Here is a 26,868-nt window from a genome sequence, read left to right on the forward strand (position 1 = left end):
TTATGTGAAAAGAAAACAGTAGATATTACATATTACAAAAAAAAATTGCTTTTATTCTCATCAAAGGTCACAATGAGTTTGACTTTGAGTGCTGGATGGGAGCCCAACACAAACCGGAAACGGAAACGAAACTCACTCAAACGCGATTGGCCCGAATGGTGCTCTCTATCCAGTCCATGTAGCTGCTGACGCGGGTGTAAACGCCGGAGAACAACGCGGTGCCACAACGCTCCCGTCCAATGGAGACGACTCCGGCCAGATACACATACCGATTGCCGCTGGGCGTGTTGGCCTCGACGGTCAGTGGACCGCCGGAGTCGCCACCGCAGGAGTCCACGCCAATCTCGCCGCCGGCACACATCTGGCTGTCGGTGAGCATAATCTTCGAGTCCTTGTAGAAGGCCTCCTGGCACTGATCCTGCGGCTGGATGTGCAGCATCGCCTTGCGCTTGATCTTGCTGCTGCCACTGGACTCGGTCTTGCCCCAGCCGGATACATCGGCCGCCGAGCCGGCCAACTGATCGGCGAACCTGCCCCGCTGCGGTGGCAAGCAGACGGGCTCCAGATACTGCATCTGCAGCCAGTTCACCGGCCGTGACAATCGCAGCAGTGCTATATCATTCCGATAGTTCACCGTCGAGTACTGCGCATGCGGCAGTATGCGATCGATGGTCACCCGGATGTGCGGCGGCGCACACTCCCGCACGCCATTCAGATCGTTCTCGCAATCCGGATCCGTGTCCCGATTCCATTCACCCAAAATGGCGGCGGTGAGATTGCGGCCAAACGTGTGGATGCAATGGGCGGCCGTTACGAGCCATCGCTGCGCAATGAAGGATGCGCCGCAGGCGTAGTCCTTGCCACCGCCCACGGTGTCGTACTCCAGCAGCGTGGTCCACGGGAACTCGAAGAGTCCCGTATTGTGACCACCCACCAGGCGGAACGAGAAGGCGGAGCCGCAGTACGGATGCTGCGGCAACTGGTCAATGCCGCTGGGTGGGCGTGGCGTGGTGCGGGCCAGCAGCTTCAGCGGAGTGGTGTTGTTGTTGTTGTTGTTGTTCACCGCCGCGGTTGTGAGGTTCGTGGTCTCATTGCTGATCCTGGGTCCCAGTGGCGGTATAATATTCGTCTCACGGGGGCAACACACCTGATGGAAAATCAATGGGAATTTTTTAGAATTTAGCATTAATATGTATTATATACATAGGCACATTTTTGGCAAATGTACTAACAACATTTATGTACAAAGTCGCCAAATAAAAACCTGACGTTTGAGCCGAGTTTTGTTGGGAACATTTAGATATTCTTTTGAAATATTTCGATATACTGCTAATTATGATCGCCTGAGCAAAATACTATGTATTCAGTGAGTTACGAAGCACACGATTTTCTTTTCTTTTGTCTTTTCCGTAAGACGTAAATAAACGGACGTCTTATAATAATAAATTATCAGTTAGCTGTAAATGCTAATAAAAAGCTATTTTTCAGGTGAAGAAGATCTCCGCGTAGCGTGGCAAACAGGTTAATGGTGCGAAACATGTTTGCTGAACACGAATATATATAGTATATATAGTATAAACTTACCAGATCGGGTCGCTGGCGGGAGAAGCACTGCTGTTTGCTGGCCAACTCCATGAGCTTGTCGACGGCATAGAAATCGCAGTCCTTCTTCTCGATGCAGGTGCCCCTGCCGAATTCCACCGAGTTGCAGTTGCCAAAATGCATGATGGCTTCTAAATGGGAAAATGGATTAGGAAAGCGGTTAGTGGCTTGGTGGGGGGAAAACTCACTGCCAAATTGCTGGGCCTCTGCCCCCAAGAGGGCCAGGAAAAGCGGTATAAGCAGGAGCATGTTGCGAGGTTTGCCTAACTGTCTGTTTTCTATCAATGCTCAATTTTCGATTTTCCTATTTTCCGCTCCGATTGATTATCGAAAGCTGCGTCCCCGGGGGCTGGCAATCAACTACTGATCTCTGGCGATCGGCATTCTCAAGCCGCGACCCTCGGCAGCTTTTCAATCTCCGAGATTGACTATGGCTTTGGCTTTTCCATCAGCGTGGCTGGCTGCGTTGATTAGCTGCGATCGATTCTCATTGATTGCGGCTGGGCGGGAAAACCCGTTGCCGCCTTCCAGTCGCTCTTCCAGTCGCTCAATAAATTGAATAAAATACTTGTAATTACACATGTATACTCGCCAACTGGCACCGCAAAAATCCACTGCATTGCGTTGCATACTCGTATTTCTTTTTATTTCTTTTTTGTTTCAGTTATCAGGTCGTAAAGCCGGGAAAGTGTGAGCGTTCGTATGCGCATTTGGAGAATGACCGATTCTCTTTGTGTTTATTTTGCAAATATATGCAGTACAATCGCTTGATAAGCGGATTAAACCAAAAAACAAAAAACCTTAATAAAAATATTTCAATAGCGAGATGAAAAGAAGAGTTTCTTTGAATTGAGTTGTTTATACGTTATTATTTAATTGTAAGTAAATACCTATTTTTGCATATTTTGTGTTGATTTAAGACTTTAAATGCATAATCGAAGTAAACAAAGAAAAGCCATATTTAAATACATATTGATTTATTATTTCCCTGACTAAATATATGGGCTGTAAGATCAGGTTCTGATAACTGTTTCGCATAGATTAATTGGTGACCGACCAGCTAATCGTGAATTAGTGATAGCTGCCTGGGAAACTCTTATTCTGGTTTTCCCCAACTCGACACCTTAACCCCAGAGACTTCTGGAGAAAACCCGCATCGAATGCAATACCCAGATGAATCAATAACCGTGACCATTTAATGATATTGCTGCCATATTACTATTACTATTACTATTTCGACTTTCGCTTTTGGCCAAGAACGAACATAAATTCGCTAAAATGTATTTCAAGTACAACACTGGACCCATTTCCCACCATTTCCCACTCTTCTCATTTTCCCCCGAAAGACTCACAGCGAAATCTACGAAAATGTCACTGCAAAAACCGCACGCAACACAAAAGTTGCAACTTTTTGCCCAGTGGGCGTGGCAGATGGCGCCTTCTCCTTTTGGCCATTCTGCTTCTTCTTGGTCCACAGCAAGCTGTGCTCTATTAGAATCTTCTTTTTGTCTGCTGCCTTTTGCATAAATGCAAAATATTCAAGGCTCAAACTGTGCCAGCTATGAAAATCTGTCTGGGAAAATGGGGAGAAAAACCGGGGGAAAAACGGGGGGGAAAAACGGGGGAAAACCGGGGCGATATGTCCGCACGCAGGATACGAAATTTGAAATGTTGCAGCTGCCTGGTCAACAGCAACAATAATTTAAAACTTGTGCTACCTCTTTAAAAGTCAACTAACTACTTACCTCTATATGACAACATAAAAAAATATAACACAGCTAATACAAAATATTATATATATATATAGTAATTATATACTTTCTAATGATCTCCACAAATTTTACAAATTGCCCCCTCATTTTTCATCCGTTTCTATGCGAATTTTGCCGGCTATTTCCTGGTAATACACACAGCCAGATTAATTTCATATTTATTGGCCGGCTTTCGGTTTTTGGCTTTCGGAACCCACGAGCGTATTCCATTGGATCCTTCCACTTGATTGCAGTTGCCAATTTCCAGGCCACAACTCGAAACGGAAGTTTTCCTGCCCAACCGAGATGCGTCTGTGCCTTGGCTTTACTTTACTTTTGCTTCACTTTACTTCACTTCACTGTTTTGTAGTCCTGCTCGTCCTTTATTATTATTATTTTTTCACAGCACGCAAAACTTTGTCCACAGCTCTGACTTAAAAGTGGGCGGTCGTGGGCTTCATTGGGCACAGCGTGCGTTGCGGGTGGGCGTGGCAGGGGGCAGGAAGCCAAACTTGAGGCAGCGCAGAAGTATCTGTTGCAATGTCACCGACTTGAAATGGCCAAAAGCAGCGTGGGCTGCTGGCTAGGGGAGGGTAGGGGGGAAAGGGGCGTGGCAGCTGGTAAACGATAATGAATAATGTTGCTGGCGATAATGTTGCCGCCTCTGTCAGCAACATGCAAGTGTGCGAGGCGCCAAGAGATGAAATCGTGAGTTGCGCCAAGAATGCATAAAAGTTAGCTCTACTTTTAGTTAATAAGTGAAATACTATTGCGCTATATTTACATATATTTATAGATATCTAGACATATATATTTTCTAATATTGCTCTTTATTCTCAAAACTGATGAAATATCACCAGAAGTTCTGGAAGAATCACGCACGACTGCCAACCAGAACTCCTCGCTTCTGGCAGCCTAACCCCTTGCTGGGGGGCCAAAGTTCAAGAGAATACTGATAACATTTTAGTAGAATAATTTCTGCTACAATGACTGTCACTTGGCCAGACGACGACACCCTCTCCGTTTGCAAAAACCCCTTGCTGGACTTTGGACTTTGCACTTTCAGCATTGATTCATGGCCCGGCAGCGTGCTTATGAATAACCATTCAGAAATGTCTCCTTCGCATAGAAAGTTTTTTTTTTTTTTTCGTTTTAATTGAAAATTCAAGTCGTCATCGTGTTGCTGTTGGTGTGCAAATGTGGGTCGAAAGAAGGGCGCCAACACTTTTATCACCGCATAAACAAACAAAAAATCGAACAAAACGCTGCAAAGGCGACAGCATAAATAGAATCAAGTACGAGTGCGCCGAGTAAATAAATAAAAGTTTCCAATTCACTTGAAGTCAACGTGTAATATTTATGCCCCAGTAAACAGGGAATTCTCGGGTTTTGGTTACTTGGGGGATATACCCGTTTATGGCAAAATCGGTGGCAACATAAAGGAAACGCACAAAGGCAGCGAGCGAATGTTTATCGCACGCTAATCACAAATCGCGAATCGGAAATGCGATTATTTTTGCACAGCCAACTCGGCTCAGTGGTAGTGGGGTTCTTCGAAAGGACGAGTTTTGGGGGCAGAAGGACACACATTTGCACGGGTGGCTCACCTGGAAAAGGGGGACAAGCTGCATGAGATATGCAAGCTCACAAATGTCTTTATGTTAATCAATATATTTTCTTTGTGGCTGCTAAAGTCTGCAGATAAAACTACCTGCAAGTCCGATTCGCACAAGCCGCGTTAAGCCACTCAATGGGTATTATCATAATTTAAGATCGCCGCTTAATCGAATGAGGCCCCCCCTGGAAAACGACGCCTCTGGCCGCCGTTAAGCAGTTCAAACACGAGCGCACACACAGAACATTTCAATTGTCAACAATGTGCTCAAATGTGAATGCATCAGCTACTGAAACCACTTCAGTCCGCTCCCCTTTTCCCCCCATTTAAGTGGGTAATGCGGGGAATGGGGGGGAGGGTGGCGTTGGGGCTTCAATGGCTAAAAGGGGGGTTTTTTTGTAGCGGGAACGAAAGGTTAAGCTGTCTTCATGCGCGCTTTTTATGTTTGCCTTGTGCATAAAGCGCGAGTCCCGAAATTGATTTCGCTTCGATTTAAATAGACACGACTCCCCGCTGATTCCACACACACACACATGCTAAGGAGGTCCTGCATGACGCACACACACACACACACACACACACCCACACACTCATGCACGTGGAGACACAAAAGGCAATTGTTAGGGCAAGTAAAAGTGAAAGTGTGCATAAAACGACGGCAGCTAAGGCGAAATAAATAAGCCAAATAAACAAGGAGAAAATACGTGAGTTCAATGGGGCCAACAGGGGGTTAGGGGAGGTTGGTTTTCTTTTCTTTCTTTTTTTTTTTGGCTGGGTTGTTGACAATCGAGGCGGAACGGAAAATGTCTCACGGAGCTCATTTAACGGCCTCCCATCCAAGCAAACGATATTTATGTGCCTTCTACGCGTGTGAGTGGCTGCCTCTAGCCCCAAAGCTCCCCCACAACAAAAAATACACCTTTGTGTGGGTAGCGAGGTGTGCGTGTGTAAAATAATGAGTCATAAAATTAAATTTCACTTCCAGCGCAAACTTCGATTTTCGCCCCCAGGCAACTGCTCCTTCAGGGAAAAGATCTCTGTGGAAAACTCATATCCGCATTTTTCGGGAAATGCAATTTTTTGTTGTGCCTGGCCCTAATTGTCACACGCATCGATTATCGCTGCTTGGCCTGGCAAATAAACACATCAGCCTATTGACACGCACCTTTGGCCAGGCAGCAGCTTTTCCAGCTTTTCCCGCTTTTCCGACGACTTTTCCCCGCCTTAAGATGGCCCTTTTGTCTTTGCTCATATTTCGAGGTGTGACAAAATGAATATGTTAACTGCGTCGGCGAACTCATAACAACCAACACACCCACACCCACACACGCACGTGGGGAAAAGCCAAAGAAAATTGCCCATGTGCGTGTGTGCTTCTTATGCGAGAGGGTGTGGATGGGGGGCGGAAAAGTGTTTAGTAGGCCTTAAACTTGTGCCGCTTTTAATGAGCCGCCTCCCGCTGGAAAAGCGGAAAGGAAAGCCAAAGCGACAATTGACATGCAACGAGGGGAGCTCAGCCGGAAAAATTGAGATGACAATTGAGAGCTTAACTGCATGATGAATTTAAAATTTAATTATAATTCTTTACATATTTTACAGTATGTTTATAGTATAGTAACTATGGTAACTAATTTAATATTAATATTTATGACAGTTGCTTATCAATAAATTCGTTTTTAGCACCTTGTACCGTATTAAATATTATGATTCATATTTAAAATATATAAATTACACGATTTTACAACAATTCTCACGTTGCCATCGCCAGCGGTGCAACGCTCCATTTCCTGCGTCAATTTGCGTTTGAGTAAGTGGCAGACAGTTGGGAGGACTCGGTATACAGAAGGATACAGTATACAGGATAGAGGATACAGCTGGGGGGGCTTGGGTTAGCTAGCAAAGGTCATAATCAAATTTTATGGCAAACACTTGAACCAAAATAAGTGGAACGGGCTGAGAATTGAGGGAGACAAGTGACTTTGGCCTTTGCATACTTTGTGGCATCCAAGCGATTGCCAATTGCATAAAAGCCAATTTGCCATGGCTGCAAAATAGCCGCAAGTGGCAATTTATTAACACATTCAACTCGAGCACTAACACACCCATGCATCCGATGCACACACACACACATAGACACAAGCACATAGACACAAGCACATAGATATGAAGGATTTTTGCATCAATTGCAAGATGGCAACGCAGCAGCTCGATCGAAACAATTTTATCTGGGAACGTAGACCGAAGAACCGCAACCCGAGTTGCCTTCTCCCATTTCCAGGTGGCAGGCAGCATGTGCCAGGCTTTTCCTTAAGACCCACCCCCTCTCTCCCTCTTTGCCCACTCTTGATTTTCCCACCTCCCCACCTTCGATTATAATAAACGCTCAACTGGCGCACACAAAATGAGCTATGCAACTCAGACGTGGCTGCTGCCATTGCTGCCACCTGAACCCCCGGGGACGCAGGCGGGTTAAGCGGAGGCAAGGGGTTAAAGTGCCTGTCGGGGGCGGTTGAGGGCGTGTGGGGGCGTGGCAGCCGAGACTGGCCCCTCGTCTATATGAAATAAGCAAAACTAATATTTCAGCGCCATAAATCATAAAAAGAAATAGAAATTGCTGCAGCCATGGACTGTTTCTCCACTGCAATGAAGGCGGCGTTGGCGGGGAAGGTGCTGCAAAAGGGGGCGGGGCGGCTCACCTGAACATACAGTGACATTCCGCTAACAAGAATCTATGATAATAATAAATAATAATATGTACATTAATTCAATAATTAGTTTAACTCCAAACGGAGAACGACTTTTGTAAAAAGTTCTAATGCAACACCTATGGTTACTCAGTATGCCGTTGCCGCCAGCGAGTATCCACTGTACCACAGCTGGATTTGAACCTGAACCTTGCCTGGCTCGACTTCTGCCCCTCGGCATTCCAGGTGGGTGGGTGGCAACCGGGTCACTTGTTCATTGTCATAAGTGCAGTTTACATTCAATCTAAACACTCACCACACTCCACCTCCGTGCAGCGCCAGCCACCCACATAGTTCAATCGATTTCTATCTGGCAGCGCATAAATCGCTTTGCCACATGCCCCTGGTCGGCCGCCTTAACCCTTGGCTGGCCCACTGTGTCGAAACGACCCTGCTGCTGCTGTTGCCGCTGCTGCTGCTGCACCCCGGACTACGCAACATCGCAACATCGGAACATCGAGCACCGAACATGTGCATAAATCGTGGCGGAATCTGGATTCCATATATATATATGTATATATGTATGTATGTGTATATATAGCGACTGGGTGCAAGGTGCTGGGTTCCGTGAGGAAATTGTATTTGTGGTTAAATTTAATGCCAGTGTCTCAAGTGTGGCGAAAACTGAGAGTTCGCCGGGGCAGTTCGATGGGGAGCATATTATGGTTTATAGCTTTTATAGCTTACTTAAAAGTATAACAATTTTTATAATATTAGTGAGTTAGTAAGCTTCTTAGAAAATCTGCAACTGCAATTATGCATTTATGCTGCAACCAAACATTCAAGTGGCTAACTTGGTGCCTCCTTCGCAGTTTGTTTCCATTCGCAACGCGGAAGTCAAGGAGCAACTGATGTGCGACCCCTTTTTTGAGTGACCGACACACCGCCACTGATTAGCCGGCAACGTGACCTTTTGGCGGAGGAGGAGGAGCAGGAGGAGGAGGAGGAGCCCAAGCTGGATGGCTATAGTGCTGCAGCCCGAGGCAATGACATTTGGGCAACCCGCCTGCGGAGCGAACCGTCGGCATTATTTACTGCTAGTAGTTCCCACGGGGCAGGGCCCAGCAATAGCAAACAGCGATTCCTGACAACCGAGTACCGATTCCCGACCCCTGTGACCCATGACCCATAACCCATAACCCGTAGCTCGGAGTCCATAGTCCATAGTCCATAGTCCGTAACCCGTAACCGAATCGAGCGTGGCCGAATGCGAAATCCGAGTCGCAATGTCCGAGTGTCCGCGTGTCCGGGATTTGCATATTTTGATGATACATGACTCTCTCGCTCCGCTGATGCCACACGCCCCAAAACAAAAAAAAAGTGGGCGGCAAACTGCACGCCCTGAATTTATGCAAAAGCGGTGGACGGGAGGGGTGGGGGGCGTGGCACAAAAAACGCGCGCGAAAATTCAAAACGCGCGGTTTTCGGTCTGCATATTTTAATTTCCTCTTTTGTTTGGTCTGGTCAGGGCTGGGAATCAACCCCCCCCCACCACCACCCCCCGCTAACCCGGCATGCGTCCCGATTTTTTGGCCACTTCCTGCTGCAACTGTAGCTGCTGGCCGTTAACATCCGGCTCGCCAGCCAGGAGCGACCAGGCCAGGCTTTGGCTTTGGCGCTGGCTCTGATTTTGATTTTGATTCTGCGTTTGCTCCTGGTTCTCGTTCTGCTTCTGGTGGCCACCTGCCCGCCACCTGCCACCTGATACCTGCTACCTGCCACCTGCCACCTGAGTTCGATCGGTTTGTTGACTCGCCCCTCTGTCCGCCAGTTTGCCGTTTTCATATTTCCAATTTGCCGGCTGGCCACGCGCTTGACAGCCCTGCGGACCGAAACTGGGGTCCATTTGCTTTGTGGTCCCCACAGGATGTCCGCCCTGATCGAAAGTGGAAAGTAGATGGTGGATGGTGGAATGTGCCGGGTGAAATTGCAAATACCACAAACTAATCACCCAAGAAAAACGAAATCGGGCGTACGTTAATTTGTTGCCACTCCTAATTGCAAATTGCTCATATGTGGTTTAGGTTTTGCATTTAGTTTTGTGTGTGTTTTTTTCTTTCGGAGCATGAAATCAATCTTTATCGCCTGTCCATGTTGACTACACAATACTTTCGCTGAATTTCAATCCACACTCGTATAGGATAACTGCAACAATTTATATAAATATATTGCCACCAAGCTACTGTAATCGATGACCATAAAGTATTTGGCAAATTAGCGCAGAAATATTGTCATATTATTAGCATAACATTTGGCGTAAATATTTTTTACTTTTAACATCAATCCTTGCCACAAGTTTTCCGGCCCCCCAAAAAGTAAGCCGTTGCAAGTGCATTCACTAGTTTGGCTGCCCCAAAAGTTCTCCGCAGGCCGATGTCGAGTTTCGATTTGATTCTGTGGCGCTTTTTAGTTTCGAAATTGAAAATGCAGCTGGGCAGGATTCGTTTGTGTTTGTGTTTGGTTTTTTTTGGTTTTTTTTTTGTATTTCTTGTTTTTTCCGGAGGGGCTCTTCCTTTAATCTCGGTGTGCTTCTTTTTGGTTTTGCATGTGTAATCCGATTGCAGGCGAGGAAAAGTGAAATGTCTGGGAACGTCATCATCAAGCGACGACGAGCATCCAACTCCCCTTTCACCAAGTTTTTTGTTTTTTCCCTTTATTTTTTTTTTTGTGGTTTTTGTGTTTGCCCGTGAAATTGAAAACGGCAGCCGCAAATTAGAGGGAGAAATCGAGGGGGCGCGGGGAAATAATCGATAGGCCGCCGAAATGGCCATTGAACCCGTGGGCCGAACTCGCAAAAAATCCGGCAAATCTATTAAAGCCAAGTCTTGGAATCTCCGGGACTTAGGGGGCGTTTGTTCAACAAATTTGCGCGCTGCCCATTAACACACGGCTGTTGTTGTTGCTGTCGCATCCTGGGGAGGCTCCAAAAAAAAAAAACCAAAAAAAAATACAGGGACAAGTAAAACAGAAACGGGAGGAAGCAGCGCGCCAGAGCCAGGATATCCGGCATTTATTTCGTCCTCGTCGCTCTTCCGTTTTTTATGCCCTGATAAGACACCCTGATAACAGCCTCCCCGCGGACCCCGCCAACCCCCGCCAACCGTCGAAAAAAAACGGAAGAGAAGCGAAAACATATGCCAGCAAATTCAAATGGGAAATGAAAGAGATTTTTATCGTCCGGCAGCAGAACGCATAAACTCGGCCAACACGAAAATCCATTTTATCATCTTATTATTATTATTATTATTATTATATTTATTTATTTTCCGGTCCACCTTGTGTCTTGTGTGCAAAGCAAACTATTAAATAAACTGCTGTTTGGCTTGCTTGCTCATCGCTTTTGATTACACGCCAGAGTCCTGGGATTTCAATGGACAGCGTTGCGTACTTTTGGGGGCTATGGATTCGGGAATATGGATTACACAATACGATTCTCGGATTCCCGCATTTTCGGTGGTGTAATTGGCTGTCGAAAACAATTATATGGTGGCCCCATAAATACGAAAGGTTTTGTTGTTTATTGATTACATTTAAAGCTGCTATAAAGATCAAAACCCAATCCTTTCGCAGATTACTTACCCAAAAAGGAAACGAGTAACTCACCTTTACTTAATAATACACAACTGAACCAATGGATTTTTTCATATTTTTTTAGCACCTATCCAGAGTATCCGAAAGTGTGCTTCTCCACCTTCGATGTCATTTTTAATTTGTGCCTCTTATGGGGGCGACAAAACGGCGCATGTTTATTGTTGTGTTTGGTGGTCGTGGCGGAAATTAGTTTTTGTAGGCGACAGCGTGTGCCACGCCCCCGGATCTCCATTATCCTGCGCCTCCGTGGGCTCCTTTGTTGTGCGTTAAAGCGACGAGGTGAAGGCTTTCGGAAATAAGTAATTGTTCTGCTGTTACAGGTAATTTCCTCCCCGGCCAAGGATCCAAGGATTAGCCCCCGAGCAGAGACAAAAAACGGAGTCCTTCTATATATATATACTCGTATATTTGTTGTCCTCATATACACATATATATATCTATATATATATATATATATAGCATTAGGGATGTATGTATATAATTATATATAATTTGTGGCCTGCAAATCTTTTTACACATGTCAGTATATAGCACTATATTCGAGGGATTTCAACACACAACAATGGGGGCAAGCTGATTTCTGGGAGTTTACATATATGTATATATCTATATATATATATATATATCTGTTAGCTATACACTACACACTTGGTGTTCGCCTTGGTTTTCGCTACTTAATTCGTTAAACATACAAAGCATTTAGTTTGGTTTTCACTATGTGATGAATATATGTATATGTCATATTCGTATTGGTTTAATTACGCTATATGGTATTAAATATAGGATTATTCGGTGGAGTTTCTGCTGCTCCAAAAAAATTTACACTACTACGCCGCTAAGTGAACTATTTTTGGTTGCCTTTGTTGCATTGTTGCATGGTTCATTATACATAAATCTTACAGCGAGTATGTGTGTGTGCTGCTCTGCCTAGTTACATTGGGATATCGTCTAGTTCGATTGGTTATCTTTGCTTATTGGGTGCTTGACCCAAATGAATTCTTTTCCATTGACTCGCTTGTATGTGTGTGTGTGTGTGTGTGTGTGTGTTTGTGTGTGTGTGTGGGAGTGCTGCTGGTTTGTTTCGGAATTCATGGGCAAACAAGAAATCAACAAAATTTGCCCAACAATCAGCGAATTGTGAGCACAACTCGAACCAAATTTGTTTGTGCAAATTAAACAGTTTTCTTTTTTTTTGTTTTCCAAATTGAAATCCAAAAATGGGCGGCCCTTCGCTCCTTTCGAAAGTCTATTATTTATTTACGTGTGAAATGGAAGCCAAACTCTTCCCCCTTTGTTTACTGACCCTTGGCCTAAAGTACACCGCAAACAATATGTGCTAAGCATTGTTATTCAATAAAAAATGTAACTAAAATATATGAAAATAATGATAACTTAAGATGACTGAAATGATAAACTGATTGATGATAAATTATGCAAATTAACTTGACTTAAGTTCCCTCGATTTGCGTGCATTAGCTTGGCATTTTGTGGCAGTGTATGCCAAATATTTGATTTGGCAATCAGGCGCAAATACAACAAATTTGCCACAGAGTGGGCGGTGGGTGGTGGTTCCTGGGCAATTGCCTTGTCCAGTTCCTGTGTCAAATGCATGTCTCACCTACACACACACACCCACACACACGCACACACACGTGGACAAATGCCCAAAGTGTGAAATGAAAACACGGCAGCAACCGAAACGCGTTACAAAATGTTAATTTGCAGTGACATTGGCGGGCGGTCGGCGATGCGGTGGGCGGTGGGTGGATGGGTGGTGGGTGGTGAATGATAGGTGGATGGGTGGATGGCAGCGGGTGGTTTGCAGTGGGGTGGTGGCATTGCGGCAGGTGCCTCTACTGACCACAAGGCAGCAGCTTTGTGCTCTACAGGCATTAACAAACAGCAGCAGCACCAGCAACAACAACAACAACATTTGCAATCAGTCGCCGAACAGCAACAACAACAACAACAGCAGCAGCAGCAGCAGTTTGATGATGACGATGACGAGCAACCGCTAACACCAACCGAGCTGCAACCAAATGACCAATGAGCCAACCACTGCCCATACACAGACAGACACACACACACACACACACACACTCAGCCACCCACACACGCACACACATGGATGGATGGACAGACAGACAGAGAGGGAGATGGGGAGAGATTGAGAGTAGACCATGTGTCAGGGCAAGCTTGTCGCTCGTTATGCCCCTTGGGGAGAGTACAAAAAGCGGGTATACGCGACTGCGGAAAATCGGTCAAATAATTATGTATATAAGTACGTTTTTCCAATTGAAAAACTGCTTTTCAAATCTCTGAAAGGCTTAGAAGTACAAGCGTATTTCCAGTTAAACCAACTACAAAATACCATTGCATACTTCTAGGCATTTCAGTGGGATATGAGTTGGCTATGAACTTGCGACTATAAGTTACGACTTTATGCATAGAATAAGTGTGTAAGATGTAACTCGATTCTGTTTTTAAATGAACTGCACAAAGAGTCTGTTAAAAATGTCCAATAATCAAGAGACAGAAGCTGCTCCGTTTACTAGTACAGGGTATCAGCGACTGCCCATCGCAATTGCCAGCGATTGCAGCTGGATGTTGCTGTCGTTGGGTCAATGTTGATGCTGATAAGTAGCAAAACATGAGGTCGCCTGTAATTATGCGAGTGTTGCAAGTTAATTGCAATTGTGTGCAACTGACGGTAGCGAGATTAATTAAATTCATCCCATGCACGACACTCGCACTCGCAATTGCTGTTGCATCTGCAGTTGTTGCTGCTGCTGTTGTTGCTGCTGCTGTTGTTGTTGCTGCTGCTGTTGTTGCTACTGCTGCCCCGCAGCAACATCGCTGCCCAGCGGCAACATCCTCCTGTTGGCTGGCATCACTCAATGCCAGGACAAGGCAATGGGGACAGTCTATCTGTTTATTTGCTTATCCAGCCCAACTTAACCCATTGATGCCCCCATCCTGACACTTACACCCGCACACACACGCACGCACACAGACACACACACACACACGCACACAAACACACTGGCAATCACACGCGCATTGTTTAAAGTTTACTAATTTCATGCATATTGCTGCTACGGCGCATTTGTGTTAGTTAAGTGATTTATTGTCGCAAAATTGTCATTATTAAAAATTAATGATGTCATAATTAAGTGTGTTGCTGCTGTTGCTGTTGTTGCTGCTGCGTGTTGCTGCTGCTGCGCTGTGCGTTTTATTGTGAAATGATTTACATGGCGTGACGGCCGAAGGGGCGAAACATTAGCTGCTCCGGACATTTTAGCTGCGCAAATTTATGAACTGCAAACAACAAATATGCTCGATTCAATTTAATTTCCATAATTTAATTAGTCTTGTGTGGACAGCAGCGATAGCCCCAAAGGGAAGTGCGGAAGTGGGCTTTGCCCTGTGTTATTTAAGCTTCCAATGGGTTGTGCTGGATTCATTGTGTTGTGGATGGGTTAAGTTGGGTTTGGGTTGGGTTTGGGTTTGGGAATGCAATTGCGATTGGGGTTTGAGCACCCCTCTGTACTTGGGGCCATTTGCATAACTGGTGGTGGTGCAAAAGTGGTTTGGCCTTGCTCATCTGCCTTGTTTTCCGGTTCGGTTTCGAGCTTTTGAAAACAACAACGAGATATGATAATACGCCTCAAGGAAATCTGATCGGTTGGAAACTATCTATCTCTATCTATAGATAGATAAATATCTGTATCTATGGAATATTGTTACATCACCAGCTCACTTTCCCATTCATCGGTTTGCTGCCTTAAACGGCTGACACTGCAATTTCCAATCGCTTGATGGCTGCTCATAAAAATACTGCAACACTTTACACATTTTTTATGCCCAGCTTTTCTGGGAATAGCAAAAAAACTGGGAAACTAGTTAATGGGGAAAATTGCAAATTCATGAAAATATTACTTTTTTTCTAATTATTAAATACCTATTATTATTGGTTTGAGTTATGCGGGTTTAAATATTAGATAAACAATATAAGATAAAATAAAATGGCTAAGCATTTTACAATTATGGCCAAGCAGTCCACAAATGTAGCTAGTATATAATTATTTGATATTTTTACAGGGCACTACAGAGTCGGTACCCTGATTTGCTCACACACACACACACAGTGAAATGAATGGCGGCGAATTTGTCACTTTGTCAAATTGCAATATTTGCAGGTCTGTTCCGAATGGTTTTGCTCTCCCTCCGACTGTCATGATCGATGTTGTCCTTTATCTGCGTTTGAAACGCAGACCAAGCCACCCACAATTTCAATGTATTAAAAATAATCACCGAAATGGCCAATAGTCGAAGTGGCCAACTGCAATCGCATACAGCATATGCACATATGCATGAAAATGAAATGTTGTAAAAAGTAGTACTTCTACCCCGTGTATAAATCATACCGCCATACAATTTTTGGGGTGGCGATAAAATGGTAGTTTCCACTATAAAGAAAGGATCTCAGCATGAGACAGGCAGCATACCCTGTAAATTATATACATTTGAATAAAAATGACTAATTCGAAAGACGCATTTCATTTAAGAGGCTTCTCTGCTGCCTGTTGAAATCCAAATTTAAGTTAATACTGCTACACCTGCACTTTGCAGCCACTCACTCGTTTCCTGCCAATGTACAAATGTGTCGGGTTAGCCCCATCTGTCCAGCTCCAGTGGTCAGCCACGCCCCCTTCCACCGCCCCCGGCCCCGCCTCTACGCCCACTTGTGCTGCAGTTATGCTGCAGCGTGCGGAACTCACCGCAAATCAGTTTGGCCGGAGTTGCCCCGCCTCGGCCAAACCATTTGATTGATTGAAAGTCAGCCCAAGTTGGAATCGAGTTTGCTGCAAATAAACTGATGGACTGCGTAATGCCCTGGCCAGGCTAATTAGGTCACGCCGCTGGCCAACTAATGCTATTTGCAAATACCATGCAAATACAGGAAAGTAGTGGGTTTTTGGCAGCCACATTGAAAACAAATTCAAAAATCACTATTTTATACAAAACTATTCTTCATCTTTTGAACAGGGTGACATTTTTCTAAAGTGCGTTTAAAATTTAAGAACTTTAAACCAACTTACTATGCAGGGTATCAGTTCGAGGCAGCAGCTGCCAGTTGATTCACTCAAATAAATTACACTTTCCATGTATTAATTTAAGTCATAATTTCCCATTGGCAAATCCCTCGATGCACAAGCAGAAAACAAAAAACAAAAAACTATGCTAGTAGAATAAAAAGATAAAAACAACAACAAACATAACAATGCATAAACTGAAAACCAACTAAATGAAACAAAGAGCTGAAAAAGTTTCAGTCGAATGCCGACGAACAAAAACAGAACTGCAAAATGTCAACTTGTGCAAATAATGCAAATGTTTATACAAATTATTATGTGATTTTTGCAAAAAGGGGTATTTAGAGCAACAAAAAACAAGAAAAAAAAAAGACACACACACACACAAAAGTTGGCCAGTTTTCGGCCATGTCCCCGGCCACGCGGCGTATACGTAATCATTTTCCTTTCGGCCATTAAAAAGTTGATTTTAATACTGGCCGAAAAACCCAAGCGAAGCGAGAGACAGCCAGCACTTTCGCATTTAAACGTGATTTTAAATAACCGCAACAGATTTTGTGGTTTCATGTTGCATTTGCCGTTCGATAAGCGACAGCCCGACATTCCCGGGTGGTTTTCGGATGGTTCCGGGTGGTGCTGGCTGGTGCTGGGTGGTGCAGGGTGGTGCTGGGTGGTGCAGGGTGGCATCTGGGTGCTCGAGGATGATGCAGGATGCCGGGTGAGTTGTTTCGATAAGGTCCCCGGTTACACAAGCCGGTGGGGGAACTGGGAAACTGGGCAACTGGCGGAATGGCAGTGAATGCTCTGCGGTCAAGTGCATTTAAAATGCAAAATGCACGCGTTTGTGGCGACACTGCAACGTTGTTGGTGGCGCCTCCACATTTCGGGATTACGTATTAAAAGTGCACCAAAATCATAATTTTAAAATTGCAATTAAATGTGCGCCAGTATTTTAACTCCTCACCCGTTGACCTTTTTAAGCCCAGCAAATTGGCCAATATATTAGTAGTTCGTCACGTTTTGTTATACTAATTGAATTTGTAAACAAATGCACAAGTCTTCTTTTTAGACACTGAAATAATCAGCTGAAGCATTAAATTAATGTAAAAAACAGGCATAAGGTAAATAAATATATTTTTCAATAACCAAAAATATGTTACGTTATTAAACTATAGGATTACAATTTTAAATATAAACCGCAATATATGTAAATATCTGACTATGCAACGCCTGCAATGGAAATTAATAGTATTGTGGCGTTTTTTCTCTCTCTCTCATAAAGATTAACACTTGATTATTGTTAATGTTATTACCTAATGTCCACAAACACACACACACACACAAAGTCCGCTCTATACACATTTAGGGGGCATAAACAGAATGTTTTCACACATCCAACGGTTTGGGTTCGGATTTAAGGTTTATTCTTTGGGTGGGTTTTGCATAATGCCTGCCATAACACTTTGCCAACTATCGATACTCGTATTTTGTATTCTGTATTGTGTATTCTGTATATATATATTATTTTGATCTTTTCACGTTGTCCGGCCTAACTTAAAATATACAATAGTATTTGGTTTTGTGGATTACGTTAATGGTTATGTCGGTAATTATGATTACTAGTCATCGCTGTTTTTTTTTTTTGCTCTTTTTTTTTCTTTATCGTTATTGTACTTACGCTATGCACACACAAAAAAAAAGTTACCTCTGACTGCAATCGTGGTCTGAGATTGATTTACGTTTTGGGGGAGACAAAAAAATGCACATTTAATGCTAATTATCGTAATTCGTAATTGGTAATCGCTATTCATATTATTCCTTTGCCTATTTATATATATAGATGTGTGTAATTCCAATCGCCAGTTTTTGGCCGCTGCTGCTGCACTGATTCCTTTGTGATCCTTTGTCCCTCATCCCTCATCCCTCTTCCATCTGAATCCTTCCGTTCATCGCCTTGTCTATATGTATGTTTAGTGGAAGCTCCTGTTGCACGCCGCTCGCTACTTACGTCATACGCTTACGCTTACGATACGTTACGTTACGCCATCACGTCACTGACTTCTAGTTCTGTTTCCAACTGGTCGCTGCAACGCAAATGGTGACAATAAGGCATTAAGAATTGGTAAGGTAAATTATGGAAATATTTCAAAAATATCTTAATCTTAGGATCTTAATCCTTGCAAAAAGGAAACTGCTTACCTTTGTAGTAGACCTCGCGGTACATGGTGGGGCAGGCGGCCTTGCCGTTCGACTTCGTCGTCTTGAAATCAATGTTGGTGCGGATGGGCCGGTGCAGGAGCGGCTGGGGCGGCCGGTAATTGTTGCCCAGGGGCGCCTTCGGGTGGTCGGGGCTGCCCTGCATGAGGCGACGCAGGGCGTGCAACTGCAATGGAATTAAGGGCAATCGCATTAATGGCTACTTCAATTCAATTGTAAATGAATAACTATTTTAGTTAGTGCATAGGTAATTAACTGAACCCAACTGTAAGCTGCTTAAAGCGGCTGCCAAATAATAATAATAATTGCTGTCCACAGTGCGTATGCGTAATAGCTTTTAAAGTAGCTGCTTTGCATTCATTACTACATATGACTAAAAGTTAACTATGAGGAAATGTTTGAATGCTTTCGCTTTAAGGCAAACATCATTGCTGCAGTGCCTTCAGCACCATCGAGACACGGAAGTAGATCAACAATGGCTCGACAATAAGCCAAACAGCCGATGGAGATAAGCCAGAGAGCCCATCCAAACCAACCAACCAACCGATTTTAGCCCGTCTGTCGAGCGTTTAACGTTGCATAATTATAAACTTTTGCGCACACACAACATCATCGATCCGCACTTTGGCAAAAAATCAAGCTTGACACAAATTGCTAATCCTAAAAATAAGCGCTCGCTGAACAAAAAACTCAAAAAAGAGGAAACACTAAGGACCCGCACACACACACACACACACTTACAGAGAGAGAGAGAGAGGCGACAGGAGCAGCAGCAACAACAACCACGACAACGAGTCAATAACACTTAATCTACTCAATCTGTTTATCAATTGACTTCCGTCAAAATCGCTTTTCACGACAACGTGGCCGGGCTGATATTGATTGAGGAGAGCGGGGGCTGTCGAGGGTTAAGGGGTCCCATTCACCCCCTCCCCCAGTGCCCGTTCAAGTGTGAATTAAGTTGGGTATACGTGTATGTGCCTGTGTGTGTGTGTGATGTCCCGAAAGTATGCAACACTAAATGGCACTCAAGGATTAAAGTCCGTTTCCGGTTGGATTGTATTGTGGTTTTAAAACGAAGCAAAACATTTTTGCCAAAAAACACAAGGCAGCCTAAGCCGGAAATTTAAACGGAGATATTAAGACCAAGTATTTGAAATGGAAAAAACTAAATGTTTTATACGAGTATATAACTCGAAGTACTCTAAGCTTCATCACTTTCTTCATCACATCCTATAATAATTAGTATTATTAACAACTCTTGACGGCGACTTTGCAGCGATCTGTGACTCGGCTTAACCCATGGCACGCTATCTTCTTTTCCCTTTCCGGCTGTGACAGAGAGCGCACGTTAATGGGTTAATTGCAATTTCAGCTCATGTCGCGCAGCTTCCTGTGCTTTCAGCTGCACCCCCTTCACTCCACTCCCCCTCCACGCCGGTGTTACTTTAATTTGGTAAATTATGTTTTGCCAGCAAGGTGCTGTCTTCTGCTCTCTCTTTCTGCCCTCGCCCTTGCCGTCTCTTTCTTCGCCTGCGAGTGTGTGCGAGTGTGTGTGTTGGTGTGTGAGCTGGTGAGTGTGCGGTGTGCAGCCAGTAAATTACGTTGCTGGGAGACTGGGAAACTGGTGGACCGGAGTGCTCCGTGGCTGCCACAAGTTGTAATCATGTGCCCATGGGTGCCATTGAGCTTGTTGAAGTTTTTATGAGTCTGCCTGCTGCAGTCGCATGTGCATGTGTGCTCCCTCTCTCTCTCTCTCTCTCTGTCTCTTTCCCTGTTTACATTGTTTACACGTATGCCGCTGGCCACCATTCAACCGCTCCAGAAAACCACTTATCCCCCACCAACCACCACCACCACCCACCGACCACCGCCCACCGTTGGCGTCTTTATTACAGCGCTGCACTTAATAAACATTTGTGTTACATTTTTTCTCCCTCTGTTTTCCACTGCATGTGTGTGTGTGTGTGTGTGGATGTGTGTGTGCAGCTCGCTCTTCGCTGGTCGCCATTCCTTTGAGTTATGGACGCTATCCACTTTGTTGCTCCTCCAGCAGCGGAAGCAGCAGCAACTCAATTTAAAACTTAAATGAAATTAGCTAATAAAACAGAAGAAGCCGGCGACCAGCGGACATCGCAGCACTGTATACTAATTAACAAACATTAAGGTGCTCATCGCTCAAAATGTTTTCTCTTTTTTCTTTCTTTTCTATTTTTGGGGGCGGAATGAGAAGAAAAAGGTAGAACTAGAGCAACTTGATGAATTCGCTTGGAAAAAAAGTATTCTGTTGACTGCTTCACTTTGTGCTGGGAATTGTCGCCAACTAGAGTGCGCTCGTATTATTAAATAATGAAAAACAGCAAACTAGCAAACATATCTAATTATATTATATATATATCTATAATATATTATATATGTAGAACATACCTGTTGCTTTGTGATGTAGATGGGCTTGTTCAGCACCACCCAGGTGACTGTTTCGTGGCAGGCAGGCGCCGTTGTGGATCCATCGTAGGTCATATAGTGATCCGTGTCCGGCAGCAGTCCGCGGATGGAGAGCCGCTTCACGAACGCCTCATCGCCGCCATAGCGAATCCTCTCCAGCTGATCGGTGAGCATGCGCAGTTCCGCATTCGAGAGGTCTCCCAGCTAATGGATACAAGATAATCGAAAGATATAAGCTCGTAAATAGAACTTAGATACATTATCCATAAGTATGAGTATTTCGTATCTAAAGAGCATTATCCATAAGCATGAGTATTTCGTATCTAAAGCGCATTGCTCTTAGCTATTGCCACACCTTGGGGCATGACACTTACCTGCAGCAGAATGGAGACGCCCACGATGCCCTGGGCGCGATTGAGGGCATCCGAGAAATTTGCATACAGCTGGGAATTGTAGCCGAATATTTGTATCTGCAAGCACAGAAGAAGCGAAGAATTGAGGAGTCAGCAAGGGAGATACAATATGCAAGTAAAAGCAGACAGAGTGAGATATGGTTAAGTGCTAGGGAACCCTTTCGCAAACTTTCTTCGTTGGATGCTCGTTTCTCTCGCACAATTCTTTATGTGCTGTGTGGCCAAAACTTTGTTGTTGCTCAATTTAAGCCCAAATGCATACAGAGGCGGTGACAGCCAGCACACGACAACAACGAGGGGGCGTGGCACGGGTCAACGAAAGCTTTCGCCTTGTTTCGCATAAATTGCCCCAAAATAATCCCAACTATCAACAAAATGCACACAAATACAAACACAAACACGTTGGAACACGTGGGCAAAAACACACACACACACACACACAAACATTTATAGTTTGGAGAGAAGATCAAGCAACAAGAACGGCAAATATTTTGCTTTCAGCCAAGACACCAAAAGGGCCAAGATTATGCCTTACCACCCACCAGCACACAAACACAGACACAGACACACACATACACGTGAAGGCTCATGTGAATTTGCACTTTTGTTTCATGTCGGCAGCAAAACGCCTACAGCTGCAGCAGCATCAGGAGAAAGTGGAGAAAGGAGAGGGCAAGGAGAAAGTAGAAAGTAGAAAGGGGTAAGCAGCAGTCGACACCACAAAACGAATTCTAAGCAAATGCATAAAGCGAGTGCTGCTCAATGAATACTAAATTTGCAAAAATTACTAGCGATTAAAAAAAAGAAAAAAAATGTACAATGCAAGTTTATTTTAAAATTAACAGCTGGAAACTTTCAGGCAGCTAAAATATCCTTTAAATTTCTAGATACTTCTACCGTTCCATATAATTTTTTAAAATTATAATTTTGCACTAAAAATTTCTTTGAGTTTACTTGGCAGGCACCTCGAGCGATTTTTTGTGAGCTTGTGTAACATGTGCAAGTATACATGGATTTTCGGAGGGATTTTGGTCTGCGATATATTTGTTTCTCGGCCTGCATTTGTGTGTTTGTGTGTCTGTGCGAGAGTGTGTGTCTGTGTGAGAGTGTGTGTCTGTGTGCGAGTGTGTGTCTCTGTAAGAGTGTGTGTGTGGCAAATGGCATAGGTGTGAGTGCATGAGCTGGCTGACCAGCGCAGACCAGACGCACCGAGCGGAAGGAAATGCTGCAGACAATAGTGGAAATAATAATAATAATAGCAGAGAGCACACACCGATGGCCAGTGGGCGTGGCCATAGGCGCTGGGCAGTTAATAGTAGTAGTCCTGCCAGCTGAACTCCCCTCGCCCCCCTTCTCCCTCCCCCCAGGACCTGTCCCGAGTTTCAACTCTTCTCGCTTCTGGGAATTGCAAGGAGCGAAAGGAGAATGGCTGACAGGAGCGGGGAAAACAGGGAACAGGAAGAGGAACAGGGAACAGGAAGAGGAACAGGAACAGAAACAGGACGAATTGAAGGGCGACGGTGGGCGACGAGGCGTGCATTTAAATATTAAAAAACTACATGCTGCAATTTTAATGTGTGCCCAGTCGGGCAAATAAAAATTAAATTAAATTAAAATTTCCCAAAGTTCCTTTTCCCGAGTGTTTGGTGAAGTTGCAATTGCCGGAGTAGCGGAAGCGGGGGGCGGGGGGCGGGGTGGTAAAAATGGCAACTAATGCAAATAGAACTGAAGTTTCTATCAAAACGAAGAGAACTCGACGGCAAACAGTGCGTTTCGCAAGTAAACATTCACTTTCAAAGTGCTACATATTAATATGGCTGCACTGTACATATATTATGTATATGTTATATATCAGTTTAATTTTTTGAAAATATTTAATGGTAGGGAAATTACCAAAAACTCACGTCACTTGCGAAACGCACTGTCCCTGCGTGAATGTTCATATACTTAAGTGCAGCAAATGAAAATTCGACGAGACCATGGCAAACTGAAGATGGGAAAGTCCCAATAGCACTCATTTTCAACTTGAGCAGTGGCCACAGTCCAAAAAAAGGCTTTCTGCCCAAAATATGGGCAGATCCTGGGCGTTAACTGCATGAGAAAACCGAACAACCAAACAACTGAATAACCGAACAACCAAGCAGCTTTGCCACTTGAACGCCAGATGGCGCACTTTCGGTTGGTAATTAAAAATTAAACATAAAAAACTAGTTGCCAAACTGCACAAGTGGCTGCAGTACGATTTAAACTAGTATTTAATAATAAATTTGCGAGAAATGAATCCCATCAATTTCGTAGCATATATGATTTTGATATGTTTAAAGCTGAATTTAAGAACCTGTTGACTTTTAGCCTCCCCTTTAATCGGTCTCGCAATCCGATTAGTTAATTGAATAAAATGTAACCTGTAAATAGATTAAGTCTGGGCGGCGGTCACCCACACCGTCGACCCAATTAAATCTTCTGTGCAATAAATAGTCTTTAAATCACATTAAAATCTTCCTATCCGCAGAACAAATAAATCGCATTTCGTAATGCGTAAATCTCAACTCGACCCTTACCCGGGACTCAATTGCCAATGCCTTCACACCTTGGGCTTAATATCTATGAAATTGAATCATAAAGGCAATGAATTACCCCATCTTCGCCATTCTGTGTGCTCAGTGGGGCTGAGGGAATATTATACAATATTTGACCGCAAACTAAAATGTTATATTTCCGTTTCATTAAACAGTCAAAGCCTGTGGCAAAGCAAATAAATACGAGCAGTGTGTGTGCGGTGTGTGTGTTGTGTGTCTGGGCGGGCAGCAACAACAAATGCGATACATGCGGATAAAGACAGCCAGCAACAAAAATGGGCAATAACAACAGTAACAGAAACAACAACAAGCAGGGCAAATAGTGTAAGTACCAGCAAATAGCCGGACAACAAGCCGGCCAAAACGCAAAGAGCCAAAAGCCTAAGCGGTGTTGGGGATGCCCCCCTCTCCCTCTAGTATTTGTTTGAACAAAGCCAGCTCCTCTGGCATATTTCTTGGCCAGCACATGCATACATACAAGCACACAAACACACACAGACAGAGACACACACACAGCCACTCACAGGAATACCCACACGCAGAGGCAAAGGCAACTTAATCAGATCAATTACACATGTTTTCACTGCATGGATTCCACAGAGCGGAGAGCCCCAGACTCAGGCCTAGTCCTCAGTCCTCAGTCCTCTGTCCTCAGTCCGTAGTCCTGCGTCGTCCTGTAGTCCTTGCTGTAACCCCTGCCCACTTCAACCCAACAGCAGCAGCAGCAGGAGAAGGAGCAGGAGTCAAAGCGACCGGCGCGACGCCAGCTGCTGAAACTTTGCCTGGCCAGCACAGTGGGTCCTTCTGCCTCATGAACCCCATCGCCCAGCCACATCCGCAGTCAATAAGCCGGGCTGCACAGTGGGGCAAGTTTATGTTCAACTGGCACTCGATGTATGTCTTTTTAGCTCCAATCATTAATCATGCTTGAGCCACAGCTAGCTAATGTCCTTTGAATAATACTTTTTAATAAAAATACCAATGCTATTAATTCCAAGTTCCACTGTGCATAAAGATTTTCTATAGCAGAGGTAGCAGTGGGCTTATTGGTTTGGCTGGGGGATGTAGTACATGTAGCTGCGGGGGGGTGGAGACGGAGATGGAGCTGGAAGGACTCGGGACGAGGTGGAGCAACATTCTTGGCCCTTCAGCCGCTTGACTTGGCTTTCGTTCTGCACTGACCGGGCACGATAATATTGGCCATGGCCAACAGAACCAGCAGCAGAGGCAAAAGCAGAGGCAGAGGCAGTGGCAGAAGCTTGGTGGTTTAGGCCGAGAACATGGGCTCATGTCAACACTTTGCCGCCTATGTATGGCCTGCCCCATCCTTCTGCCCCTTTTGCTCTGTGTCAGTTTTCTAGACAAATGAAGCAAATTAGCTTAACAACGCACTGGGGACATTGTCAAACACGCACACCAACGGCCGCAAACGGAGGAGCATCGGAGGAAGGAGCCGATTTTCCGGAGACCAACATCGCTCCATTTCTGGCCGCAGTTTGTCATGGCTGGTCTCGGTAAAAACCCCTTCCTGTGGCACTTTACCGATGCACTTGTAGCACTTTCGGCTAATTATGCCCGGCACTAGGGCCAAAGATAAAGAAGAGCAACTGGAAAACATGGAAATGAGCCCAGGCAACGCGATTTGCTGGCGTTGAAAGCGCGACCAAATGGAAATGCTGAGTGTGCAAAGGTGGTGCTGCAGGATAACAAGGACACTTGAGATGGCCTGGCAAAAGCCAGCGAAAATACCATGATGATTGCAAAACTAAAGAGTAAAACAGGAACACATCTAGTAGATTCTTTTACAATTTAATCTTTTAATTTCCCTAACTATATAGATCGCGCTTTAATCAACCGCCTTGTAAGTAACTTCTAGGCGAGTTCGCTAGACATTGCAAAGCCCCACTTGCAAAGTCCTCTTAGCCAGCCGCTTTAAGCGCCGTCTGGGCACCTGACTTGCCCGGCATCATAATCCAATCAAGAACTTCACCGAACTCATTACCCGCCCGCTGAAAATCCACTCAGTCCCCATTAACGACTTATGTAGTGGCGTGTTTTAAAAGGTGGCAAAAAACGCTGGCTTTAATCGCTGCCTGCTTGCCGGCTTGGTTATCCTTTAAACGGATAACGGATTTTGCAAAAGGACATTTTCCGGGGGGTTGGTAGACTGCTAAAATTACAGCACGACCTCATTAGCAGCAAATATTTTGGCGTTCGTTCGTGCTCAGTCACTCAGGCACACAAACAGATAGAGCTACAGATACACAGATACACAGATACACGGATACACGGATACACAGATACATTTGTATATTTAAGTACTTCATGGTTAGCGCGTAAATTAATGGTTAAGCCATTGCCGCTTGTTGGTCGTTTGGGTTGTGTTGCCCGTGGTTTCGCAACCGCACTCAGCCAGGGGTCAGTGAGGGGTTAAGAGGGCTGACCAGAACGAAAGGGGGAGGGGGGGAGGCCAGTGGGTTAATGGGCGGACGCATCACAGTCCATTAGATCAGTGCGCCTGCCGCCGATGAGCACGTGACTGCCGCCGAAAGGCAGCAAATCGTCCGCAGAGTGTGGTGAAAATCTGCTGCCAAATCACGCACTCAAATCCGATAGTTTTTCGCTATAATTTGGCTGCCTCACGCGACCATCGCTAAGTCACCACCCCCAGCCAACAGCCACCCAGAAAACCGAAAACCCCCTGGTGATTAAATTTTAGCCACAAGACAAGTGCTAAATTACCGCGGCGCAAAACAAATCAAAACCAGGCAACTGTGCATTGCAAATAGAAATAACGCATATCTGGTTCCCACTT

General features: G+C 44.7%; 2 protein-coding genes across 3 annotated transcripts in view; both read right to left on the reverse strand.

Moving 5' to 3' along the window:
• Nucleotides 1–25: 25 nt before the first annotated feature.
• On the reverse strand, nt 26–1,975 carry LOC122623838 (serine protease easter). Of its 2 annotated transcripts, none has more exons than XM_043803194.1 (3): nt 1,791–1,975; nt 1,585–1,730; nt 26–1,147 (listed from the first exon to the last, which is right to left on the reverse strand). In XM_043803194.1, exons 1-3 carry the CDS (start codon nt 1,849–1,851, stop codon nt 137–139), a joined length of 1,218 nt encoding a protein of 405 aa, XP_043659129.1. In that variant the 5' UTR covers nt 1,852–1,975; the 3' UTR covers nt 26–136. The 2 variants fall into 2 exon arrangements, with proteins under 2 accessions (XP_043659129.1, XP_043659128.1); XM_043803193.1 differs by having other exon boundaries at nt 1,585–1,733.
• Nucleotides 1,976–18,460: 16,485 nt separating this feature from the next.
• Nucleotides 18,461–26,868, reverse strand: part of LOC122624116 (carbonic anhydrase-related protein 10) — a 39,240-nt gene continuing 30,832 nt past the window's right edge. The window contains exons 5-8 of the mRNA XM_043803558.1: nt 21,436–21,531; nt 21,044–21,265; nt 18,599–18,782; nt 18,461–18,483 (exon numbers count right to left, since the gene is read on the reverse strand). Of these exons, the coding sequence (XP_043659493.1) occupies nt 18,461–18,483; nt 18,599–18,782; nt 21,044–21,265; nt 21,436–21,531 (525 nt within the window). The remainder of the gene's footprint in view (nt 18,484–18,598; nt 18,783–21,043; nt 21,266–21,435; nt 21,532–26,868) is intronic.

This window comes from Drosophila teissieri, chromosome X (assembly GCF_016746235.2).
Source record: "Drosophila teissieri strain GT53w chromosome X, Prin_Dtei_1.1, whole genome shotgun sequence".
In the NCBI taxonomy this organism is placed as follows: Eukaryota; Metazoa; Arthropoda; class Insecta; order Diptera; family Drosophilidae; genus Drosophila; species Drosophila teissieri.